The sequence below is a fragment of the Notolabrus celidotus genome, chromosome 8 (genome assembly GCF_009762535.1).
Source record: "Notolabrus celidotus isolate fNotCel1 chromosome 8, fNotCel1.pri, whole genome shotgun sequence".
Classification (NCBI taxonomy): Eukaryota; Metazoa; Chordata; class Actinopteri; order Labriformes; family Labridae; genus Notolabrus; species Notolabrus celidotus.
In genome coordinates this window covers 29,621,061-29,644,179 of record NC_048279.1, presented here as the reverse complement: position 1 = coordinate 29,644,179, position 23,119 = coordinate 29,621,061, and the positions used below count along the sequence as shown (strand labels likewise).

At 40.0% G+C, this 23,119-nt stretch overlaps 1 protein-coding gene across 1 annotated transcript in view; it reads left to right on the top strand.

The window, feature by feature from the left end:
- The window catches only part of pdgfc (platelet derived growth factor c), a 55,598-nt gene that overhangs the window by 26,094 nt on the left and 6,385 nt on the right, over nt 1-23,119 (top strand). The window contains 2 exon segments of the mRNA XM_034689269.1: nt 8,854-9,046; nt 15,663-15,843. Of these exon segments, the coding sequence (XP_034545160.1) occupies nt 8,854-9,046; nt 15,663-15,843 (374 nt within the window).

The window sequence follows — 23,119 nt, the reverse complement described above, 5'->3', positions numbered from 1 at the left end:
CTGTGACTCATGGCTGATGATGTGGATGTGTGGGTTGAAAATCTGGAACCAAAGATGATGAGCTTTGTTACGTTTAAATGTTGATATGATATACAGTATGTACATCTAACAAAAAATATCTAAATTCAATGGTGTCTTTTTATGAACCACAAAAGCAAACCAGACCTCCAGTGAGATGACTGATTATTTTTATTTCGTCGTGAGGGATTTAGTATTCTATTCTTTCTGCAGATACCAGAAATAGCGCTGATTTTCACAACATGCATTCATTTGCAAAAGCTACTTCAGTGGGTCAAACTAAGTACCTCTGCATCTCCATGTGCATATACAATGTTTCTGCCCTCTTGCTCCCAGGCCAGCACTGCTGTCATCTTCTTTTTACTCTGATTTACTCGTTTATCCAACACTGTATAGAGAGACTTGTAAGTTTGCATTAATTTGATGTTTGCTCTCTGGTGAAAAACAGACAAGTGAGCATCATGCAACGCCCAAGCAAGGATATGAGTATCATTTAGTGCATTATGAATAATGGATGTTAGATGCTATTATGAATCACGAAGAGAGGGTACTGGCAGCTGGTTAGAAGTCCTGGTACCAAAAAAAAAAAAAAAGTCCTGATTCGCTAAAGGGTTAGATTAAGAAGTGGCAGTATTGTGTACCAGAGCGTACTGGCCCACTTAAAGCACTGTGCCTTTCATGCTGCAGAATCATATTCATTGGGAGGTCAGCGTTAGATATTTATAAAAAGAAGAAGGTTGAGATTTAATGTCTTACTTTTGTACAGGACACTAAAGGGATTAATCGCCCTGCTTTGTCCAAAGGGGCCACCACAATTGCCAAAACCCAAATTCTCCTCACAGGAGCTTTAATATTAAAATACAGACACCGATTAATGCACAACCCAAGTTTGACTATTTATGCAAATATATACACAGTCAAACAGAATGTGTTTATGATTAAGATGTTTAAAGAGACTGCTCACATTAGATAAAACTAAAAACCCTCATGAATATATATGTGACATGTATTTAACATGAAGTGCAATTGGATTTATGCAATTCCACATGCATACATGCATTCAGCAGTCACCAGGCTTTTCAGACAAGTGTCTTTTTTATGCCTTAGTCCTTGTTTCAGCACCCTATGGAGGGAATCTGAGCATCAAATCTGCTTCCTCCTCACCTAACACACAGGAGCACATGCCCTGCAGATGAAACTGTTGCAGAAGGGTCCCACGCAGCCAAATTATTGTATAATGGTATAAAAGATTCCCATGGTCTGTTCCAGCCCCTTTCTTGCCCGACTGACTGTAAACCAAAAAGCAATAAATATCCTAAGCAGGCTCTGGAATTTACTGCACCTGTAGTAACCACTACAACATCTTAATAAGCAGCAGATGTTGGAGTGATTGCATCGAGCCTGAAGCACATGCGTGGAAAAAAGGGAATTCTTTGTTCGCTGCTGTTTCATCACCTGACCAAAGCTGTTTCAGCTCTGTTCCTCAGGGCCTCTCATTCATTCTGATCAGCAGGTAACAGGGCTGAAATTAAAAACAATTTGGATTTAGTGTCACGGTGACTCGGCTGTCGATTACCGGTCAGGAAATAGCTGTCGTGAACGGTTATACATGATGCATGAGGCTGCTGGGAGAACACAGTGTAGTATTGGAGCAATCTGTAGCCCATAATGTGTGAAAATTACAATTTAGTCAATTTACACAGCAAATACAACCCCCACAGTAGCGTTACCAATACTAATATGATATGGCACTGATGCTTTGAGAATTTTAACAGTTTTTTTTTTGCTTAATGTCATCGGGTTTGATATAAATTCTGCAGAATGGTTTCTCCCTTTTCAAAGTGTCTCATCTGACCTCGTGTCAGAGACAGGTAGACATATTTATCCCCTTTTCAAGGCTGAACACTCCTGCAGCCTCAATATTCCAGACTTCCCCAGAAGAAAGGCAAAGTTATGTCTACTATATCATGCAGTATGACCACCAGATAAACTCTGAAGCCGAGAGCCGATGTAGTGAGTAATGATATCATGTGAAGAAAGATGGATTTAGTGCAGCTAACAGGAGCCAGAATGAATGGTTCTCATTCCTCCAGCTCCTTTTTTTCTAATGAGAAACATGCAGCAGTCTGGATAAAGGGGGCCGCTCTCATTAGTTAATCCTTGCTGGAAGGCATATAACATTTATGAATGCATCTGGGTATGTATGTGCAAATGTCACTGAGTATGAAAGCATAGTTGTGTATACTTTTCAAAATGCACAGTGCTGTATAACCCTCTTAATCCTATTATATATTTTGTTTTATCATAACAAGCTGCTGTAGCAGTTCTGTTAATAATTGTTTAATGCATGTGCGCACTAATGTAAGAGTGTGCACACATCCATGTCTCCCTGCATGTGTGCATTAGTTCTGTTCCAGCAGGGGAAAGGTTAATGTTTAACAGCATGAAAGCTTCACCCACTAACGTGTGAACAAAGCACAATGGCTGCACTGTATGGGCTCTTATTTATTCAGAGTCACTTCCTCCCTTAATAGTTGGCTCTACTTTCCTCAAACAGGGAAAAAAAAGTGGGTCAAGGAAAAGTCATGTTTGAGGTAATTCACTCTGGGGGACCTGCTTCTCTGATCATTAGATGACATTGGTTAACCCTGAAAGTGAGGTCATTTTCAAGTCAAAGTTACACCCAGAATTCGGCCCTCCATGGCCGGTAGTGTGTCTCTGCATTTTACTGTACTCAGAGGGTAAATCGTAGAGGGAGGACATCAATGGGAAGGTTGAAAATGGACAAGCATGAAAAGGAAGTATTGTGTATAGAAGAAAAAGATAAATAGAGGCTTCAGGATAAAAGACATGTGGCTGGTTTGTGACCTTGTGGATCTCGCTCTAATCAAATATTGGTTTTCAGCAGACGTCCCCCGCACTGTTAAAGAGTTTCTGCTTTGATGCAAGTGAACAAAAGATCCACAGCGGAGCCTCACTCGGATGGTTCATTCTTGATCTTCATGCACAAAGACCTGAACAGAGCTGGAATGCAAACACACTGTCCCCCCCCCCACCTTCTGCAATTACATGTGATGAGTGTCTGAGGATTAAGCGGGATATCTGCAGACTTTTTGGATTTAATATGATTTCATCCGTGCAGATCTTTGGAATACCTTTTCATCAGGAACTAATGCTCTCATGTCAGGGTCTTTCTTTCTCCTCTGTTTCCCCTTTCCCTGCATAAACAAGCACAGATTTTCCTTTCACATTCTCCCCTTAATTATAGTCTTAATAAAGGAGCATTCCAGGCATTGTTTTACAGATTTTCCCAAGGAGTTCTGAACAGAGACAGTCCTAAAAATGAGACCTCCACTTGTAACAGAGCATTCAGATTTTATGTTTAGGGTTGGCTCTATTAGTACTATATCTACACATACATGCATCTAGACTCTTATACCAGAGAATCATATTTTAACATAATTCAGTATGCTCTTCATGACCCTGTATGTAGTGCCCACAGAAAATGGGGATGTAATTAAAAACATGTCATTGTGATGGAGGGCCGAGCTTTAATAGCATGAAAGCTATCGGCTTGTTTCCCACTGAGCCAGCAGATGGATATAAAGACAGTCAATCAAACCCACTGTGTTCCTGCTCTTTGCACACAAGTTTCAAAGAGTAATTAGACATTTTCCTCAGAAGATTTTGAAAGAAACTACAGAAAGTTGTGGTTACTTTTTTTATTGTAGGCATGCAGTTATGATGAGAAGTTATAGCCAAAGGGTCAAAAACATGGCTCAAACGTGCTTTTTTTAACCCAATAATATGAAATCTACACTTTTTGCCTGCAAGGAGTGCATTTATTATTTTGCTAGATTTGCTGGAGAAGGCGGCCTTCATTGTTAGATAGTTTGTACTTGGGGCCAAACTCTTCACACAGTTATGAAAGAGCCTCTTCATTGAGAAGTCATGCCCGGGCCTTGGTTTTCTTCGAATCTGGCACTCTGTCATTCAATCTGTTCCCACCTGGCTCCCCACCAAACCCAAATGAAAACATCAAAGTGATCTCTGAAATCTGAAGTAATTGTTTTCTTAAAGAAGTGTCATTGTTGGTTTATCCACTTACTCCGTTTGATCGACAGCCGTGGTCAGGGTGCCAGGAGAGAGAGTCCGGATGATATCAAGTTACATCTTGATAAGAATGCTGTTTGTTACTGGATCAGAGAAGTGTTGCATGCCTTTCAATTAACAAACAAAGCAAAAAAATAAGTTTTAAGTAAATTTACTGATGGCATACCACCACATGTTTAATTCCATGTTATAGAAACTCAGTGTTTCATTAAATAATTGGCCATTGACATGATATCACTCAATTATTATGTATTAGCTTTACTACATCTTGTGTTTGACTCATTCACTGCAACTTTTTTGCAGCAGGTTTTGCAGACCGGGGATTCGTTGTTGTGAATAACTCTTTGGTCATTCTTGGAGTACCTGAATGTTCCCACACTGTCGACTTCACTCATTTCTTCAGTGGAACGTAGACTCCATGTCTCGAGCATGGCACATGAAGCTGGTGCATCACAGATGTCACTCTGTTTTCATGCATGTACAGAAACACTCACTGTAGCAGAGCCTTTACGATTAAATAAGCATGCCATGTTAAGCGCAGTAAAGAATAAAGGGACTGTTTTTATATAGCACTTTCTCTTGTCTTCGGACCACTCAAAGCACTTCTACATTCACCCATTCATACACTGATGGCAGAGGCTGCTATGTAAAGCGCCAGTCAGTATAATCCCATTCACCCACCGCTGGCAGTTTCTGGGTTAAGGGTCGTGCCAAAGCCACTTCAGCATGTGAACAACGAGACTTGGGATTGAACCCTCAACCATCTGATTGAGAGACGACCAACTCTACCACTGAGCCACAGCCGTTCCTTAGTCACACCAGTTAATTGCTGCATAAGAACCCATACCACAAAACTCTCCAGCTGGTTATACATGCATTTGGAGATCTGCTAAATATACTCTAATTTTCTGACCAAACTATTGCTGGGAACCATTCAGAGGTAGCTGGATATCAGTTGAAACTACAGCCCTTATCCAGTATTGAACCCCTCGATGAAGCTTTACTTAAACCACTAAATTAAAAAGCCGTTGTCCAATCTGAGCAACCTTCACACGGCTAGACAGAGCTTTGGGGGTACAAGGGTCTGTAGAAAGAGCAATACCTGGCATTTAAATAATATAGAGGGACGTGCCCCTTTTTTTAATTGAGTTAAAAAAGGAAGAACAAGGCTCTGGTGGGAGTTGTGTTCCTTGATGAATTAAGAAGAATACCTAGCCAATTGTTAGGTTATGTAACACACGGGTAAATCCTAATCTTAAAAGCTTTTTCTTCAGTGACATTGAAACTAAAACAAAGAGCGTTTGAATATTAAAGCATTCACTCTAAAAGCTTTCTTGCTAAGCCAAGAATCTGAGCGTCACATCCAGATAGGGTCATATTGGAACAACACAAGAGCCTGTTCCTTATGTTTCCTTCCACACTCATATGCTAGTGCTAGCTCCATGCTACAATACAAAAAACATTCATTCTTTAAATACGCGTCTGCTGGAGGTTGGGTTTTTAACAAAGCCACAAGGCTATTGTTCAGTAAATGAGCCAGCTACAGAAGCTTGGGTATCTCCTGAAATCTGACAGCAACAGCTGATATTCCAGCCCGCTTCAGTCTGATTGTTTTCCTCTGAAATCTAGGACACATCAGATCAAAAGTAACAAAACATGTCGTCTCTGTGCTCTGTAAGAATATAAAGCATCTTTAATAGCGACATGTGAATTGGCTTTGACTTGTTACTGATTTTGAATAGTTAACAAAAGGTAAAAATAGAGTTTCCCTCACTTCAGTGACCACTCCTTCAGACAAATTAGCTCTCCTTGGAAACATCATGAGAAAGTTAGTGTTACTGTGGAACTTTCTAACAGCTCACAGGGTGGGCACATGGCACAAACTTAAACTGTCTGTGTTTTGCTTTCTATTACAAGCAAACAAGCTCAGACTGAATCACACCGTTGGGTATGAATCACATCCTTAAATCAAATTTATGGCAAAATAAAGACCAATCAAGCTCAGAATGTGTTTCACAAATAAATGTGTACACAAGTTGCACTGGGGAAATGTTTCCTCATCCGTTTAATGGACCGACAGACTTCCAGCAGCACACTCCTTCTAATGAGCACATTAAACCCCTGCCGCTTCCTCTGACGGCTAGACATATGGATAGGTTTATGAATACTGAATGATCATCGGCGCTATGAATATGAATACTGCTTAAACAAGTTGAGAATGGGCTAGGAATGAATTTATGCATTGTGAGTTTAATCTGCTCTGAAGAAATTCAAAGGAAATTGTACACAGCATGATGTTACAAATAACAGCGTCCAGGGTCAGTTTTGTTCTGACAGTTTTTATGTGAAGCAAACTTTCCAGAGCATTGACAAATGCTAAATGTGGAATTTTAACATTTTCTGCAATCATCTTTGAAACAAGGTTCAATGTTAGCATCTGTATTTGTTTCAACCCTATTTCTTTCTGCATTACTTTTGCTTTGTTATTTTTTTGCAGAGAAGGTAACAAAAAATAAGAAATAAAGTCTTCCAACTAACCCCTGGTATTAAGCCTGAAGGGGTTGTCAACCTCCCATGTCCTACTAGAAGTCGTGAGAAAACCAATATCAATTTTAGCTGTGATAAGTGATAGCTAGCTTAGCTCAAAGACTGGATTTAGGTAAAGAAAACAGCTAGGCTAACATCACCAAAAGTGTTCTTACTCACTTTGTGAGACTTTAGTTCGAAAGACTTTTAAATGAAGTGGTTGTGGCGTAGCAAGTCAACAGTTAGCTAACTTTTAAAGGCCTTTCAACACAGACAGAAATTGGAAGTTGTGAATTTTACTGTTTTAGCACATTATAATAACACAGCTAACTGATACTTGGTTTCTGGCTTCCTAGCTAAGTAATACACAATATAAACTAGATGCCTTAACCCACCTGTTATGTTGTGGGTCAAATTGACTCATTTTTAAATTTAAAAAAATAATAAATTGTCTAAAGTATTATTTTGCTATGAAACTTGTTCTGCTTGGCTTAATTAGCGGTAAACAACATATACAATGAAAATGGCTAATTTCACACATTTGCATTGCACATCTGTGAGAATTAAAGAACACCATTGCACTATATATTGATTTAAAATGGTTAATAATGGAGTTGATAATGAGATTTAAAAAATGTTTATTGGTATTTTTTGGGTTTGGACACTTTTGGATCATTAGATATACCCCCGGTCAAGTTGACCCAGGAACATTATTGCTGTCCCTAAGAAACAAACATAACAGGAGGGTTAAAGCAAGCGGCAACCTCCAGTTTGAAAAATCAAGCCAGCACCAAAGGACTGCAGTTCCTCAAATGCCCACATGAAGCTGGCAGCAAAAGCCAAGAAACCTCCATTAGGTCCCATATTAAAATGCCCAACTTTACAGCAGAAATAAACATGTTTACAGCCTGGTTTAATAAACAGTTTTGATCCATGTGGCTCATTCCCTTACTCATACACACTGTATTGTGGTGATGTTTTATAATGAGTTTGTTAAAGTAAGGTCTGTTATAATAAAAAGTCTAGAAGTTGCAGGCTTAATTAAGGGTACAGCTGTGTTGACTGTGAGGTTGGTGCGCTTAAGATCCTTGCCAGGAGGCTAAAAGCCAACCTCAGATCCACCTCCATGCCTGTGTTTAGGTTAACCAAAACTTAGGCTGAGTCAGCATTTCCAACATGGTGACCATCTTGCTGGGCTTCAAAACATCTCTTCAGAAACCATTGGGGGACGTCCGGGAGACCACAAACATGTTTTATACAGATTACGCTAAAAATAATTATGTTCTTGAGTATGATGAGGACCAGATGTTCCCTCATACATGGGGTGCATGAGCTAAGCTAGGTCTTACATTTCATTGCAAATAATTGCAGCATATTTCTGTAATTGTCACCTTTTTGAATGAGTCGTGTTGGTCATCGAGGTGCTTAGACAATATAAAATGGTAATATTGCTTACATGTTCTGAGATTTGATCAGGGTGTTTTCATGAAATAAATCAACTGTCCTGTAATCAACATGGCTTCAGGTTGGTGTCATTGCAGGGGTTGTGAGGCTCAGGTGGAATAATCCTGAAGGTGTCAAGATGTCTGATGGAGCCTTGGGGACAGAGTGACAAGCTTCTTTACTGTGATTAAATTCAGCAGCCACTGGTCCCAGTGGGCTTTGGTGGCTTTACAAGAGAGGAGCTGTGTGAAACCATCGGGCAGTGCTCCATTTGAAGGACTGTGCACTGAGCAAATTTGACACTAACTCAATAATGATGACGAGACATGTTTACTGTGAAGACCATAATAATGCAAAATAAAGATTTATAACAGGAGACTCATTATTTCAAAGGAAGACTGATTTTCATGTGAACCTGATTTTCAAGTTTTTATAGATTGTCTTGTGTAATTCTTGTTATGTAAAAGATGTGAATTGGGAAATTACGCGTCTAGAACTTTTCTAGACAAGACTGACTGCAGGTGTAAATCATGAAGTCAGCGCCAATCTGTTTCACTTTAATAGTATGACTTTTTATCGTTCAATATTTTTTATTTGACAGCCTGCCTCTTTGCAAGGTGCTCGACATGTTTATGTTTCAAATCATTGCCATGTCTGTGTAAAAATACCCATTCGCTCCTTTCTCATGGATGGATCAAACTTTTGCTCAATGCCAAGAAGAAATCGTAAAACATTCTCTTCATGTTGTTTTAGGAGTGCAAGATTCCCATCAGGAGAAGATCATAACAGTGTCTGGAGAGGGAATGGTCCAGAGCCCTGACTTCCCAAACACTTATCCAAGGAGTACTGAGCTGGTCTGGAGACTCGTGGCGAACAGTAATATGAGGATCCAGCTCACCTTTGATGAGAAGTTTGGACTGGAGGACCCTGAGGATGGAATATGCAAGTAAGAACATGACATTGTGGATTTTTGATAACATATAAGTATGAATACAAGCAGTTCAAAACCATATTTCTGTTCCCATGACTGAACAAAAGTCAATTTTATTGGATAACGGCCTGCTGGTTTTCTAATCAGTGTTACTCAATGCTAACAGACTATGCTAACTCCTTGACTGGCAGCTATGGACATGTTTATGGCCCTTGATTTGTATTTAAACAGGAAAAAATTTAATCCAGTGTAAGTTTTAAGAAAATCTGTTTCTGCAACATTTTGGGCAAATTTTTCTTGTCAGGTCCTTCCCACTGATTTGACAAATGAGCTGCTCTCCAAGTAACTCGTTAAGCAGCTCATAAATTTGATTTTAAGTGATAAGAAAAAGTAGTTTCTGCTGTCAGAATGAAATATCCATTGCACTTGATGAGGGTGATAACCTCCCTCAGCAGTTAACTATAACAGACTTTTCATTAAGAGTCGTCTGCTCCTTCCTTTGGCCCGCTCCCATCAAACCGGGGCTTCCCCCAGTTTGGCACACCAGATGTATGTTGGTCTGTGGTAAAGACGTGTCCTGCCTGTGTCGTAGCCATCTCTAAAGATTTAGAGTCAGAGTGTGGCCATTTGTGAAATTGCCTTGGTCTGGCGTGGCAGCTTGGGAATATTGAAAACCAACATCAGAGTGATTTGTTTCACCCAAGACACCATGATGACGTGGTTTAGAGCGACGTATTTTACTTGATGTGGTCGATATTTTTAGCTGCTCACATGATTGTTCAAAAGACACGTGCCTTAGCTTCTGACTGTAACACATAAACTCAAACAAACACACACACACACACACACACACACACACAGTAGAAAAGATCCTTTGCTTTATTGAGGAGCGCACTTTCAATTACTGCCAGGGTTTGCCTCCGTTGCCTCCAATTCAAAGAGGGATCCCGAGCAGGGACGATCGATTTACCCTCTGTGCATTATGCTCAGTGCCCTGCTGTCAATATATCACAACTGACTGGTTAGCATGGAGAAGCCCATTAATGGAAGGAGGAGAGGAGCTGGGGGAGGGTGACCTCGCTAGTCATTCCTGGAGAGCCCCTAATGGATGATAAGGTGTATGACGCCTTTCTGCAGCTCTTGCCTGTTCAATTTCACAAAGGTGAAGAGACAGTGTGCTGACATTTAAAGTTTCCTTGTCAGACATGTAAGGTTGGGAATTCAAATGTGCTAGCAATGCATGTTTTTAGTTTTATAAGAGAGATATGTTGTTGTTTTGATAATTACAAAAACAGCTCTGCAGTTTGACTCTTAAATATCCTCTGCTTAAACTGACTGTGGGTTAAAACTTTGAATTAAATTAGCATTTTTGAACATAACAACAGAAATGATCAATGAATGGGTTAAATAGGCCAAAAATGCAATGTTATTGTCTCATATTCAATATCTGGCATCACCTCTGAATGACTTGACACTGTATGTACAGTCTGTTGCTTTAAGAAACCGTTTTTTTGAACATCTTAAGATATTTTAAAAAACTTTTTTCACATTACATTTTTATTACTGTTCAAAGGACCTGATTAAGGTTTTTAAAGAGTAAAATTCAGCCTCCATGAAACCAATAAGAAGGTCTCATTTAGATATTGAAGAGGGTCACTAAAGATACACCTCTTGAGAATGTAATATTTCATACCATGCAGTTAAGTGTCCATGAATCTATCAGTTGGCATCAATTATTGTTGTTATTAATATTATTATTATTAGCATCATCATTTGTGATTCTGACTCACAGAAACATCCAGAGTCTGTGTGAAGATGTTTTTTTTAACCTGATTTAACTGCCAGATGTGTTGCCATCCAGGATTCATGTTCCAGATTTACCTCCTGTCACCTGTCTAGAACAAGAAAGCACAGTCTGTAAGTGCAGGTAATTTAAGCCCCCCACCCAGCACCACCTCTGTGGTGGGCTGGGTGCTCGTTGACGTATGAGGTTAGTGTTGCTGTTGAAAGCCCCGGGAGGCGAAAGTTCCACCGCGGAGCAGGGTGCAGATTGACAACCTTTGTGCCGTCCCGCCTTTTACAAGACTGCACTAGTCGGCGTCTCAGGGAGAGGGGCGCGAGACAATAACAGCATCCTTTTTCCGGGGTCATGCGAGTCATAGCCACGTCTTCCACTCCAGCTTTCACATTTTTCATTTTCTCTCTACCCCCCCCCTCAAACTCGCCCCCACCACTGAGGCCCAACAGGTTTTGATCCGATCCCAAGATACACACTCTTGGCAGGGCTGGGAGACGGTTGAATGCAGCATGCAGTCACAAGCAGAAACAGACACACATTCACAAGTCTATCTGCTTGTCACAGTTCTCGCCTTTTATTCTCTCTCTCTCCTACACACCACACACACACACACACACGCACACACATACACACACCCACACACACACACACCACACACACACACACACACACACACACACACACACACACACACACACACACACTGTCTCTCTGTCCTACATACACACTTGCATAAAGCAGCCTCCAGCCAGGTCTGCATATCTACATTATTTTTCATTTTGCTTACAAATGTATTCACAATCGTTGCCCTTAGACCTTCCCCCCTTTGCTGCTGCTTCTCATACACGTTATTGATAGCTCCTCTTACCCTTTTGCCACTCTGCAATGTAACGCAAATAAACACTAATATAATCTCCTGTCCGGTGATTTAACGTGACGGCGAGGGGAGAGAGCAAACAACAGTGGGGAGATCTGCTTGGCTCGGCTCTGGTAGGGAGCCTGCAGCGAGAAGTCTTCGCTAAGATGAGAGCGAGGGAGGAGAGGCTGAGCAGTGGAGATGCTCATCAGCTATTCTGTTTGTCTGTGGCATGATGAAAAGCATTCTCACCAAATCCACTGGAGGAGAGGCGTGCTGGAGAGGGATCGGTCTTGCTGCTGGTTGGCATGGCAGCGGAGTCGTGCTTGATGGCTCATAGACAGGGCTGCACTCAGACATGGCATTTGTGTTCCCTTTTTTTAAACCAGACAACCAAAAAAACAGGGCTCATGCTGCTACTCTGCATCATGCAAGTGGTTTGTACATGTTGGAGAAAAGCTTTGTGATTATTGAACACCCTTTATTTCCAGAGCACAGGGAGGTGATTCCATCTGTTAGCACTGAGATTCCTTTGGTGCTCTGATTCTGTTCACTGTGACTGTACGTACAGTTCGGTATGTATGTCAGTGCATTTGTAAATCTGAGAAACCGCTGTTCGACATGCTGATTCTGAACACATGGCGATGTGTAATGATCAGGGGCGTCTTGAATTATTGATGAGCCATCTGTCAAAGCTCTGGAGCTGTCTGAGGACTGATTTTCAGAGAGGAAAGCTTCTCTCTTCTCCACTGACCTCCATCGAGAAGAGGCTTAACTGATACTTTATCCTTCTCCAGCACCATTTTATGCCATGCTGGTTTGCATTAATGTGAATGAATGTTTTATAGTGCCTGCAGTTATCTAACATTTATACACGTATGGGTTTGCAAACAAGCACTTTCAGTTGTATTTGTTTGTGCACATTACAGACTTCCTAGCTGACTTTCCAAATCAAAGGCAGCAGAGTCAGTCAGTGTATCACCCCCCACTCCCCCACCCCCACCCCCACCCCCACACCCTCCCCTTCAGTTTATTTAACATCACAGAAAATCCATTTTTAGTCTTGCTCATGTCCCCCTATGTTGTTTTATTCAAACCAGCTCAAACTGAATCTGTCAAGCTCACACAAAATGTAAACAATGTCCCTGAAATCCAAATATCCGAATTGGCAGCACTGGATGAGAGGTTAGCGTGCCTGTTGACGCAAATGGCAAAGTGATTAATCCCAGACTGTGAAGAGTCAGTGAAACAAGGCTGTATTGAATGCACCGCAGCCACTGGTTAAACACACAGGTATAAATAATGAAGGCTGAACTCCTGAACTGCGTGTTTTAAGTGCTGAGGTTGGTTGATGTTAACCTTGGCACACTAAAAAAGAATCTGGAGCTCGGCCATATGCTCCTGCACTGCAGACTGTTTACAGGTCTTAGAGGTTGGCAGGGTGGCCAGTGGAGAGAGAGACTGTCATGTAATTACACGGACACAAAGTGTGCTTCCCACAGCAAGATAATGGTACCTTTATTTATACTTTTCTCAGTTGTAATGTTTGTTTTTATTTTGTCTACACAAATTTCTGATGTAAAACATTGAAACATGTTTTTTTTCTAATTTGCTTTGGATCTTCTTAGATACAGTCTTTTGATTCACAGCCAGCAACAGCTACTGCAGTTTTCAGGAATGTAGTGTTTTTTAGACAGAAAATACTGTGTAATTTAGACTCTGCTGAAGTTGAATAATATGGGTTACTTTTATGTGTTTTGAAAAGGAGTGCTTTCAATGAAAATGGAAATCCAACTCTGCAAACTCAATATTGTTGAACAAATAAATCACATTATTTAAGAATTGTTTCTGCATAATACCCTCCAACAGTTTTATTCACAATGATACCATACCTAGAGGTGTATTCAAAGCAAACCATGATTATTAAATGTAATAATTCATGATGTGAGTTTTCACAACAACTGAGAATTTATTACTGTGTCTATGAAATAGACCTGCAGCTCCTCCAGATTCATCCTACTGCACAGTATAAAGAGATCCAGGTTTAATTACAAATGATATGTCAGTGTAAACATGTAGCATCGGTGTAATAGGCCTGTCAGAGAGCTGCCTCAGCAGCTGCTCCTCCTGCACTGTCAACAAACCTGGGATATGTCCTCAATCCAGAAGCCACATCTGATTTATTTTACTCATTAATTGAGGCAGTTAATAAAACAAATATGCCACTGCTGAGATATAACCTGCCGTTAAAGACATTTATTACCTTTTTTTAATGAGGTTAAATATCTATTTCCCTTGGCAGCTTTACTATTGCACTCTTAAAAGCAAAGCTAAGAAGGCAAGGACAGGGTATACATTAAAAGTGCTGACTAAACATAACAGCCAAGAAGAAAGTCAACTAACACGTGGTCTATACCTGTGGTTCTCAGCTGGTGGGTCACGACCCAAAAGGGTTGCAGATGTGTCGCAGATGTGTGCTTGGAAAAAAAAAACGAAATTGAGGAAAAAGGCTTTTTCCTCTGGGTTTATTTGAAGTGGCATGTGTTTCCTGTGACTCTGTGCACTTTCAGTAGTTGGCAGTAACTTTATGCTGGTTATCACCTGCTATTCTACAACAAATTTGGGGAATTCGGGTTGCGTTTGTAATTGAGGCTAGACAAGTTGAAATCCACTGATGTATACCCTTTAAGCTTAAAAAAGTCAGTGTTAGCTAGAGATGGTCCAATACCACTACCAGTGACCGATTTACCTCCTATCGTGCCAAAATGTGGGTTTAGTATTGACAATTCAATCAGTCTATTTGATACAATAATTTACTTGCCTTTAAAAACTTCAACTTTAAATCGCCACCGCTGCAAAACAGTAAGTCGTGGCCATGCTACCACCATGCATTACATATGGCTGCCACTGGCTCCCGTTTGAGAACAGCATACAAAGTGATTTGAGGTCATTAGTCAAGCGCCATTAGCAATCAACATTAGTGCAGTGCTAACATAGATTGTGGTGGTTTGTAAAAGGTGAGGAATTTGGAAATTGACCATGTTCACACAGTGACTATTTCTCTTTGATATCATGCTCAGAGTGGAAAGCTGTGATGTTGCTGTTCTTCTGTTTTCCAGGTTGTACATCTAATGATCAAATTTTAGGTGATCTTACAGATTATTTTAAATTATGTACTCATAGATCAGTAACAGAAAGACAATGTAGCTTATTGTGAGAATGTGGGAGGAAATAAGGCCAATTGTGAAGTAAAAAAAATATTGATAATCTTTTTGCTATTGTCAAACAAAGGCTAAAACTAGCATTTAGCCTCTTACTAGCAAACATTTGTTTAGCTAGTGGGTGGCTAAAGCTAAAACTACTTTTTGTTAGAGTTATAAGATAAATAGGGATGTAAACTCCAGTCTAACACAATATTACACCATAACTCAATGCAGTAGGCCAAGTAGAAATGTTTTAAATACATAATATTGCATTTAATGTTGTCATGAAACATGTTGTTTTACTTAAGAATATGCCTTGAAGTGCCTCTGAATTGTAGTCTAGCATCAAGCCACTTACTAGCATACATTACTGTCAGCTAGGAAGTGGCTGAGAGCTTAAATTACAGTTTGGTAAGAAACTATAGGGAAGTCGTAGATTCCTGTCTTACACAATATGTCTTAAGCCAGGAAGTGACATGAGCTGTTGGCTTACATTAGTTTACAATATATGATATTTACATTTTGATGTGCTTCTGCAATGTGTTTTCAGTTGCTTTTAATCTGTAAGTGATATAACGTTAAGTTGCAGATACCCTTAATTAATGGTACTTACAATCTTTGACACAGCAGCACAACATTGTATCAGCTTTAGCTTCCCACCCTGCATGATTTTAGAAGAATATGGCTGCTGTGACAAATTAATCAACATCAGCATCAGTCGGCCCTATGAGCAGCGATGACTCAGATTTCTTCACTTTCTCCTCACTCTGCCAGGTACGACTTTGTGGAGATAGAGGATCCAACTGAGAAAACCATCCTGGGTCGCTGGTGTGGGTCACAGTCTGTACCAGCTGGTCACACTTCCAAAGGCAGTCAGATCCGCATCCGCTTCATCTCTGATGAGTACTTCCCCTCAGAGCCAGGATTCTGCATCCGTTACTCCCTCCTGCCTGTGGTACGTACAAAACAGGAGTTGAAGTTGCGTAATGTGATAAGTTCACGCTTTGCTGTCTAAGCATTTCTCTGCACCCATCATAAAGTTCAGGGATTTCACATGACATTAGGAGAAATGTCTCTCCATGTGGGCACAATTAAAATAACTTGGCTGCATAATATGATGTCTTAATTTGCAACCACCCATTTCTGCTAATGTGTACAAAAGGTTTTAAGCATCAGGGGAGAAATTATGTTTAAGTACTTTGGAACATCTGGCACCTGTGCTATCATTTATTTTATGAAGACACACACACACGCCAGAACACTTCATACATACTTGAACACAGATTTAAAAAACTTTCATAATCTCTGCAATCTCAGCTGGAAACCAAAGGGTTGAGTCTGCAGAACTACATCAAAAACGAAGCACCTTTCAGTCAGTACAGTGGGATTTCTTTTGTAATAGACCCTGGAATAGTTCTGTAATGTCAGAGAGCATACAACATAACACATTTTGTTCGTAAAACTGGTTCCAATCTGGTTCCAACCTGGTTCCAAACTGTACTTTTCTCATTTCCTGGGGCTAGAACAGTTTTAGTTTTTAAATATTAAAGCTGTCATGTTCCATTTTTGTTCTATATAAATCCATATACCCTCTGAACCTGCACAGTAGCAATGGATCCAGTAAGATAACTCCGACAGATGAGGTGTCTCACTGACATTGATGGTGTTGCTTGAGACTGAGATGGAGAAAATAAGTGGCTTCAGGTTCACAAAGAGGTCCTCTGACCCTCGGGGGGGAATCATTCAAGCCCCTGAAATGAAAGCAGGAATTAAGAGATAGAAGTGCTTTTTGTGGGGAAAATTGTCAAGCTGCCGTCAGTCTCTCCGTCTCATTTTCTGTTTCAAGTTCTGTCAAAAGTAATATCCCCTTTTGTGTTTTTACAATAGCCCACTTCAAAAAGATACCCATGTTATTTGACTCTGGGCTGGAATATATTTTTGGCAACAAAACACAACAGATCCTTTTTGCTCTGTCCCCATTATTCACCCCTTTATTTCTCTTGGCCTGCAACATAGACTACAATCACTGACTTTATGTCTCACCTGAATGTCAGTTTAGGGATTCTTTCATCAAATTCAGTGTTGTTTACACCAAAAATATTGTTTTGGAATAAAGAATGATAAAGATCAGATCAAAATGGCTTTGATCTGATATGTTTTAAATGAAATTAAAGCATTTGATTGGAAAAGAGATCCAAAGCTAGGTCACAGGTTTCCTCAGATATTGTGAGCACCTGTTAAGTCCTCCCTCAGCTGATTGCCAGCCGCTGAAGGAGGCTTTATAAGGAGGTTGAGGTCTCCTGGTTCAGTTGGCTTTCTGCTCATCAGAACGTCAACACCATCAGTTGCCGTTCTTTCTTCTTATTTGAATAAACGTTTGAATTCTGTTATCATATATCTTTCCCCCCATCAGTCACTGTCATGTTTTTTTTGTTATTGGTCTATTTCTTTGTTAGTCTATCATTTTGGTAGAATTAGTGGGTGTCTGTGGAACATCATACCTCCAGCGACACCCTTCAGAAACACAAGGGCACAATTTTCTTCAACTTTTTAACGACGTGCAGTGAGTTTGTTTGTTTTCCAAACTGCTACCCCTTTCCTTCAGGTTCTCATTTATGAGAAATGACTGAGAAAAGACTGAAAAAAATATGGACATAGACTCAATGATTTCACCCACTGGTTTCAGACAAGGTTCTTTTAAGCCCAAAGATGGCATATATAATTGGCAGAGCTGACCCTAACTAATTACTGATCAAGTGACTAGAAAAGAAGTGGAGCTGAGGCAGCTTTAAGCCTCCTGGTAAACAGCCATGTGCCTTAAAGTTTAAGCAGCCAAGACCCTAATTCTGAAAATCTAAATGTAACACAGCCTGAGTAGAATCAAAATTGTTGAGTTTTGAAATAAAAGACACACTGTGCATGAGTCATAGAAACCAATGTTTTGTTTTTTTTAACCAGGCTGTTATCGTGTTAACTCCTGCAGCATTTAAACATGGGGGGTTGTAGGGGTTCCATGCCTTTGCAGCCAGCCTCAAGTAAACACTTGAGGAACTGCAGTTTTTTGCACTTCTTCATGATTTGCATGATTTTCCAACAGTGGTTTAAAATGCATAAAATCTGACATCAACAAAGCTATATATGTGCTTGACATCATCATGCCTAGGTCAGGTATGAACCAAATCCAAGTCCTTGATTAAAACAACTATAATGTTTATTTTAGACAAACCAGGATTTCTTTCACAACTTTAACAAGCAGTTTTGTTTCCAAAACCCAACCAGGAAACCTGACATTCAAACAGGAGCTTAGAAAATAACTGTTGCTTAAATGATGACATTAATAAAAGATCAAAAACTGAATGAAGAAGCTCTCATGAACTTCTTTTTATCACATGCCCTATGACCTCTTGATTCACTTTTTTAGGGAGGAAGCCTGAAAGTCAGACTTCATGCATTCACTCAGTCTTACTTTTATGACTTCTTTTTTCTTTTGATTTGCTAACCAAAGAGGATCAAGCAACAAATCAGTCCTACTCATCTCATTCTCCTTCGAAATAGAAGATGCAGTTAAATGCTAACACCAGTTAGCCTAAATGTTTTTCAAACATCTTCTTCAAAACGTACTTACTTACTGATATATCATTATTTCTGATTTAACGACTTAATAGCTGAAATCCTAACCATAAATTTTTGTAATTTTTTGCTATCTTTCTTGAATTAAGCTAACTGACAAGCTAGCTCCAGGTAACAAGAAAGAGCTGCCGTATTCCAGCTGAGGGAGCCAGAATAAGACGGATAAAAACCTGTTTGTGAGCTAGATCGGGTTGAATTTTTGAACAAAAGCTGGCTGAGATTGAGAAGACTAACCAGCTATGCCAGCTAGACTTAAGTCTTGTCTGATGGCTCCAACCTTTACACTTATTTTTGGTCTTATCAGTGAGTTGGAAAGAAGTTCTGCCCCCACAGAACCTTACATAACTTCACTAACAAAAAACTTATAAAAGACTTCTGCGTCTGTCTCTGTCTTGATCCATCCTCTTCCCACACTCTCTTTCACTTTTTTTCTGTCCTGGCCTTCAGACCACACAATCACACACACTCACACACATACACACACCTGCGCGCGCACACACACACTCTTTATCTCACTCTCTGCTCCTGCTCTCTCTCCTTTAACAAAAGCCCGGAGATAAAGTGAGGAGACGACTGCCGTGTTTGAACCTGTCATGTTTTACTTCTGTTCACTAGCTTTAAGTAAACAGCTCCGCTCCTCATTAATCCATTATGGCCTGCAGCGCTGTGAGATCTTACAAGCACAAATACACATCTGAGGTCACTGATTGCACTCTGTATTCTCTCTGTGATTTTTGTTTTCAAAAGCTCTTTTGTTCTTTCAGTCATCATATACATTATTACTGCATTTCTCTTTCACTCTTTAAACCTAATGCAGCCTTACTGCACATCTCGCCTTGCTGAGTATCAAAGCCGGGTTTCTACATACAGATATTTTAGAAGAAGAAAGTCAATCTTTGTTTGAGCTAACCTCCTGTGGTAACTTTGTTAAAGTATTGCAGACTGCTGAGATGCTGAAAAGTGTTGCTTGCAAGGCCTTTCTTCATCTAATGGAGACGAATTAATCCAATAAGACACTATTACAAGAAGTTAATCGATCCCAAGATCCCTAAAGGAGAGAGAAGTATTATCAAACAATCAATTCTTCTAATGTTGGCTTACTTTTAATGTAAGCAGCAGTCTGTGAGAGATTACAAGTCGTCTGAGAAGATCTTTGTAGTCAGTAATGCTGTAATGTGGACATATTACACATCAATCATCTCGATTATGACATGAGGTGTCCTCTGAGCTGCACAGCCAGTTTACCCCTCATGACTGAGGCTAGCTGTCACTCACAACTACAGAGCCAGGGGGAAGAGAGATGGAGGGGTACAGTGATCATCCGTAACAAAGTGGCGAGTAGCAAAACAAAGCCAACTGAGACAGAGTTATGATGCCAGTCTTAACATAATGGTTTTATATGCAGCAGAGACATTAAACAACCATCACTGGACTGAAACATATATAGTGTCCTATAGAGTGAAATTTCCAAAGATCCCAAAAGACCTTCTTAAAGATGCCAACAGTCTGGGACAATCTAATCATGGTCGCTTACATGAGACTGACTAGAGAGTGTGAGTGTGTTACTGAAAAACACATCACTAGCCATCCTGCAGCTAAAAGCCCCAGAGATCATCACAGCTACACATGGCTATTTGAGGAATTCAGACAAATGGCTAATATCTAATGAGCTGGTTATTTAAATTCTCATTGATTTAATGGTAAATACTGACACCACTAGTGTTCTTTGTGCATGTCATTACATTGTAGTTTAAACGTACCCCTTTAAAGACATTAAAAATATATTTGTATTCCAAAGATTTTGAAACTACCTACCTTGAGGCAATCAATGATTTTTTTTATTAACCTTTTTTTTTTTTTAAATAAAACTGTTCATGGAAATAAGATTTAGACACTTCCAAAACAGTTTCCAAATACTGAGAGCTTCCAGTAATTGGTTGGATTTGTTTCTATAATTAATATAAATCTGTAAAACATTTAGCAATGTGCCAGATGATATTTCCAGTAATTTTAACTTTCCAAATGAATTAGTAAATAAGTTTAAATAAATTGTTGGCAGAAAGGAAGTGGTGCTGTTAAGTTTACCTCATAACACAGTCTAACATTGGGGTGATTTTGAACCAGATCATGGTAAATGGACTTTTATTTGTGTGTTTGTTTTCTAGTCTTTCTGACCACTCAAAATGCTTTTACATGACTCGTCACATTCACCCATTCACACAATGACTAACTGATGACAGAGGCTGCTATAGTAAGGGACCATTAGTACTAACTAATCTGACTACATCACCGGGAGAAACTTGGGGTTCCTGTCTTGCCCAAGGACACTGTGACATGTGACTGCAGGAGCTGCGATCGAACCGCCAATCCTTCCGATTGAGAGACAACTGATACTACCACTGAGCCACAGCCGCCCCTCATCATAATGGGCTCATTACAGAAAGAGTGAACAAATCAACACACTCATCACGAGTCAGTATCACTGTGTGGTATTTAGTGTTTTACAGACTAAAGGTGCTTTTCAGTCTGCACCAAAAACAGTATTCAAAAATGACACTCAGCCTTTTAAATAATTAATTTACAATTTAATGCTGCGTATTAGAGCTTTAAAAAAATAACAAGCGGTGAGAGTGAGGATGTTTTTAAATTTAAAGTCAAATTGAATCATTTTCCGTAGAATAGGCTATTCTGATGTCGAGATGTCTGCCACTGACTTTGTGATGGAACAAGAAACCAAGTTTTTCTTTCATATACCCACTCTGGAAAGTGTGGAAACCACGAGGGGGGAAAAGGAAGCTATGGCCTCCGCACATTCGGCCTGGCTTCCCTTTGAACTTTCCTCTGACAGAGGAGCAGCACGCTAGAACAGCAGCTCTCTGTTTCCTTTGTGGTCAACCAGCAGCTACTGGAACCTCGTGCCACGCAGGGGCCAGCACTTTAGTTTATATTTAAACAGGCAATGATTCCTCCACACCACTTCCACGCAAAGGAAGAGGGGGAAAAATAAGAGCCGGTCTGTAATTCGCAGGAAGAGATTTGAGGAAGAGAGGGCTGAGGCGAAGAGGTTGTTAAAACATAGAAGAGAAGGAGTCTGTTGAAGGGAGTATGAGGGGAATTTAGTTGGGGGTTATGCGAGCAAACAAAACATACATCATTGTCTCTGTGAGGACCCTTAGAAATGAAAGCTAGATATAAACATGAATCCTCCATCTTTGTTTATTCTTATGGAATTATGTTTTACACACTCCGACTTGGAAAGAGGGGCAGAAGAGAGAGGAAGTAAGGGATAAAATCCTTGTTATAGCAGATGGTAATGACTGGCAGAGCCATGCGGGAGGTTTTACTGTTGGCATGATGAAACTGAGCTCCGTTTTTACACCAACCTAAATTGCAGTGTGTGGCATATAGTGAGATAAACAAATACTACATTCACGCACAAAAGTCCTTGTTGTGTACTCAAAAAGTCTCTTGTGCAAGGAAGTGGTTTGCAGCTCCATGTTAAAGCGAAAGATATTGTTTTCCAGAGCTCTCCCAGGATGCTATTTCAGAATTCTCATCTCAACACAGTTAGCTGAACCTGTCATTTCACTTACCAGAAATAAGAGCGTGTGGTCGTGCAGTGGAAGAACAAAGGGAGCTGGAAATGAGGTAATCACAGCTTAGAAACAGGGGTTCTCTTTAAAGGCTTGGGGTTCAGAGGGTTTGAAAGTGATAAGAGAGATATATCAAGCTCACACTTTGATTCATATCATCCAAAATAATAAAAACTCTCCTACGTTTACAGTTTCAAAAGCAATTTCCCTTTTTCAAAACATGCAATCATTTCAGAAGAGCCGTACATACATCGCAATCTTGTTTAACAACTCAGCACGGCCCGTGTATATCTGTATCTGATTATACTGTTATGTTCACAATTGTACATATTTTACAACACTGGTTCAAACCACAGAGTCTCTATTTTCTCCTTTCAGTGAGCCTTGGTCTGCTGACTCGGCTTTTCTTCTTCAAGATTGTCTTAAACTGCAACTTTCAGGAGGCTACTTTTATCAAGGCAGCTCACGAAACACTACACCAGCATAGGTTTGACTTTAACACCTTGTATTCAGGTTCTCAAATGCATTTTAGTCCAAAGGTTGGACGGGAAATTTGACTCATTTGAGCCTGAATCAGGAGTCTTTCATTTTCTGACCCTGCAGAAATAAGGTTTGTCATCTCATACAAAGACAGCCTATTGTTGTGTTAGATACTGAAATACCTCTTACATACAAATGGCGTTTTTTTTTCTTTTTCAAGTTATATTTTTGGGCATGTTTTGCCTTTATTTGATAGGATAGCTGAAGAGAGACATGAAATGTGGGGAGTAGAGAGTAGAGGAAGACATGCAGCAAATCGTCACAGCCAGGAGTCGAACCATCGACCTCTGCATCGATGACTGTAGCCTCTGTATGCAGGGCGCTTAGCCTGCTAGGCCACCAGCGCCCCAAAGTCTTAACATCTCAAGAAAGCCACACAACCATGGCTTTTATTTATCAAAGAATCAGCAGGTAACCTTCTGTGAGGAAATCAGTTTATAACAGAAGATTTCAGATGTTTGTTAGGCC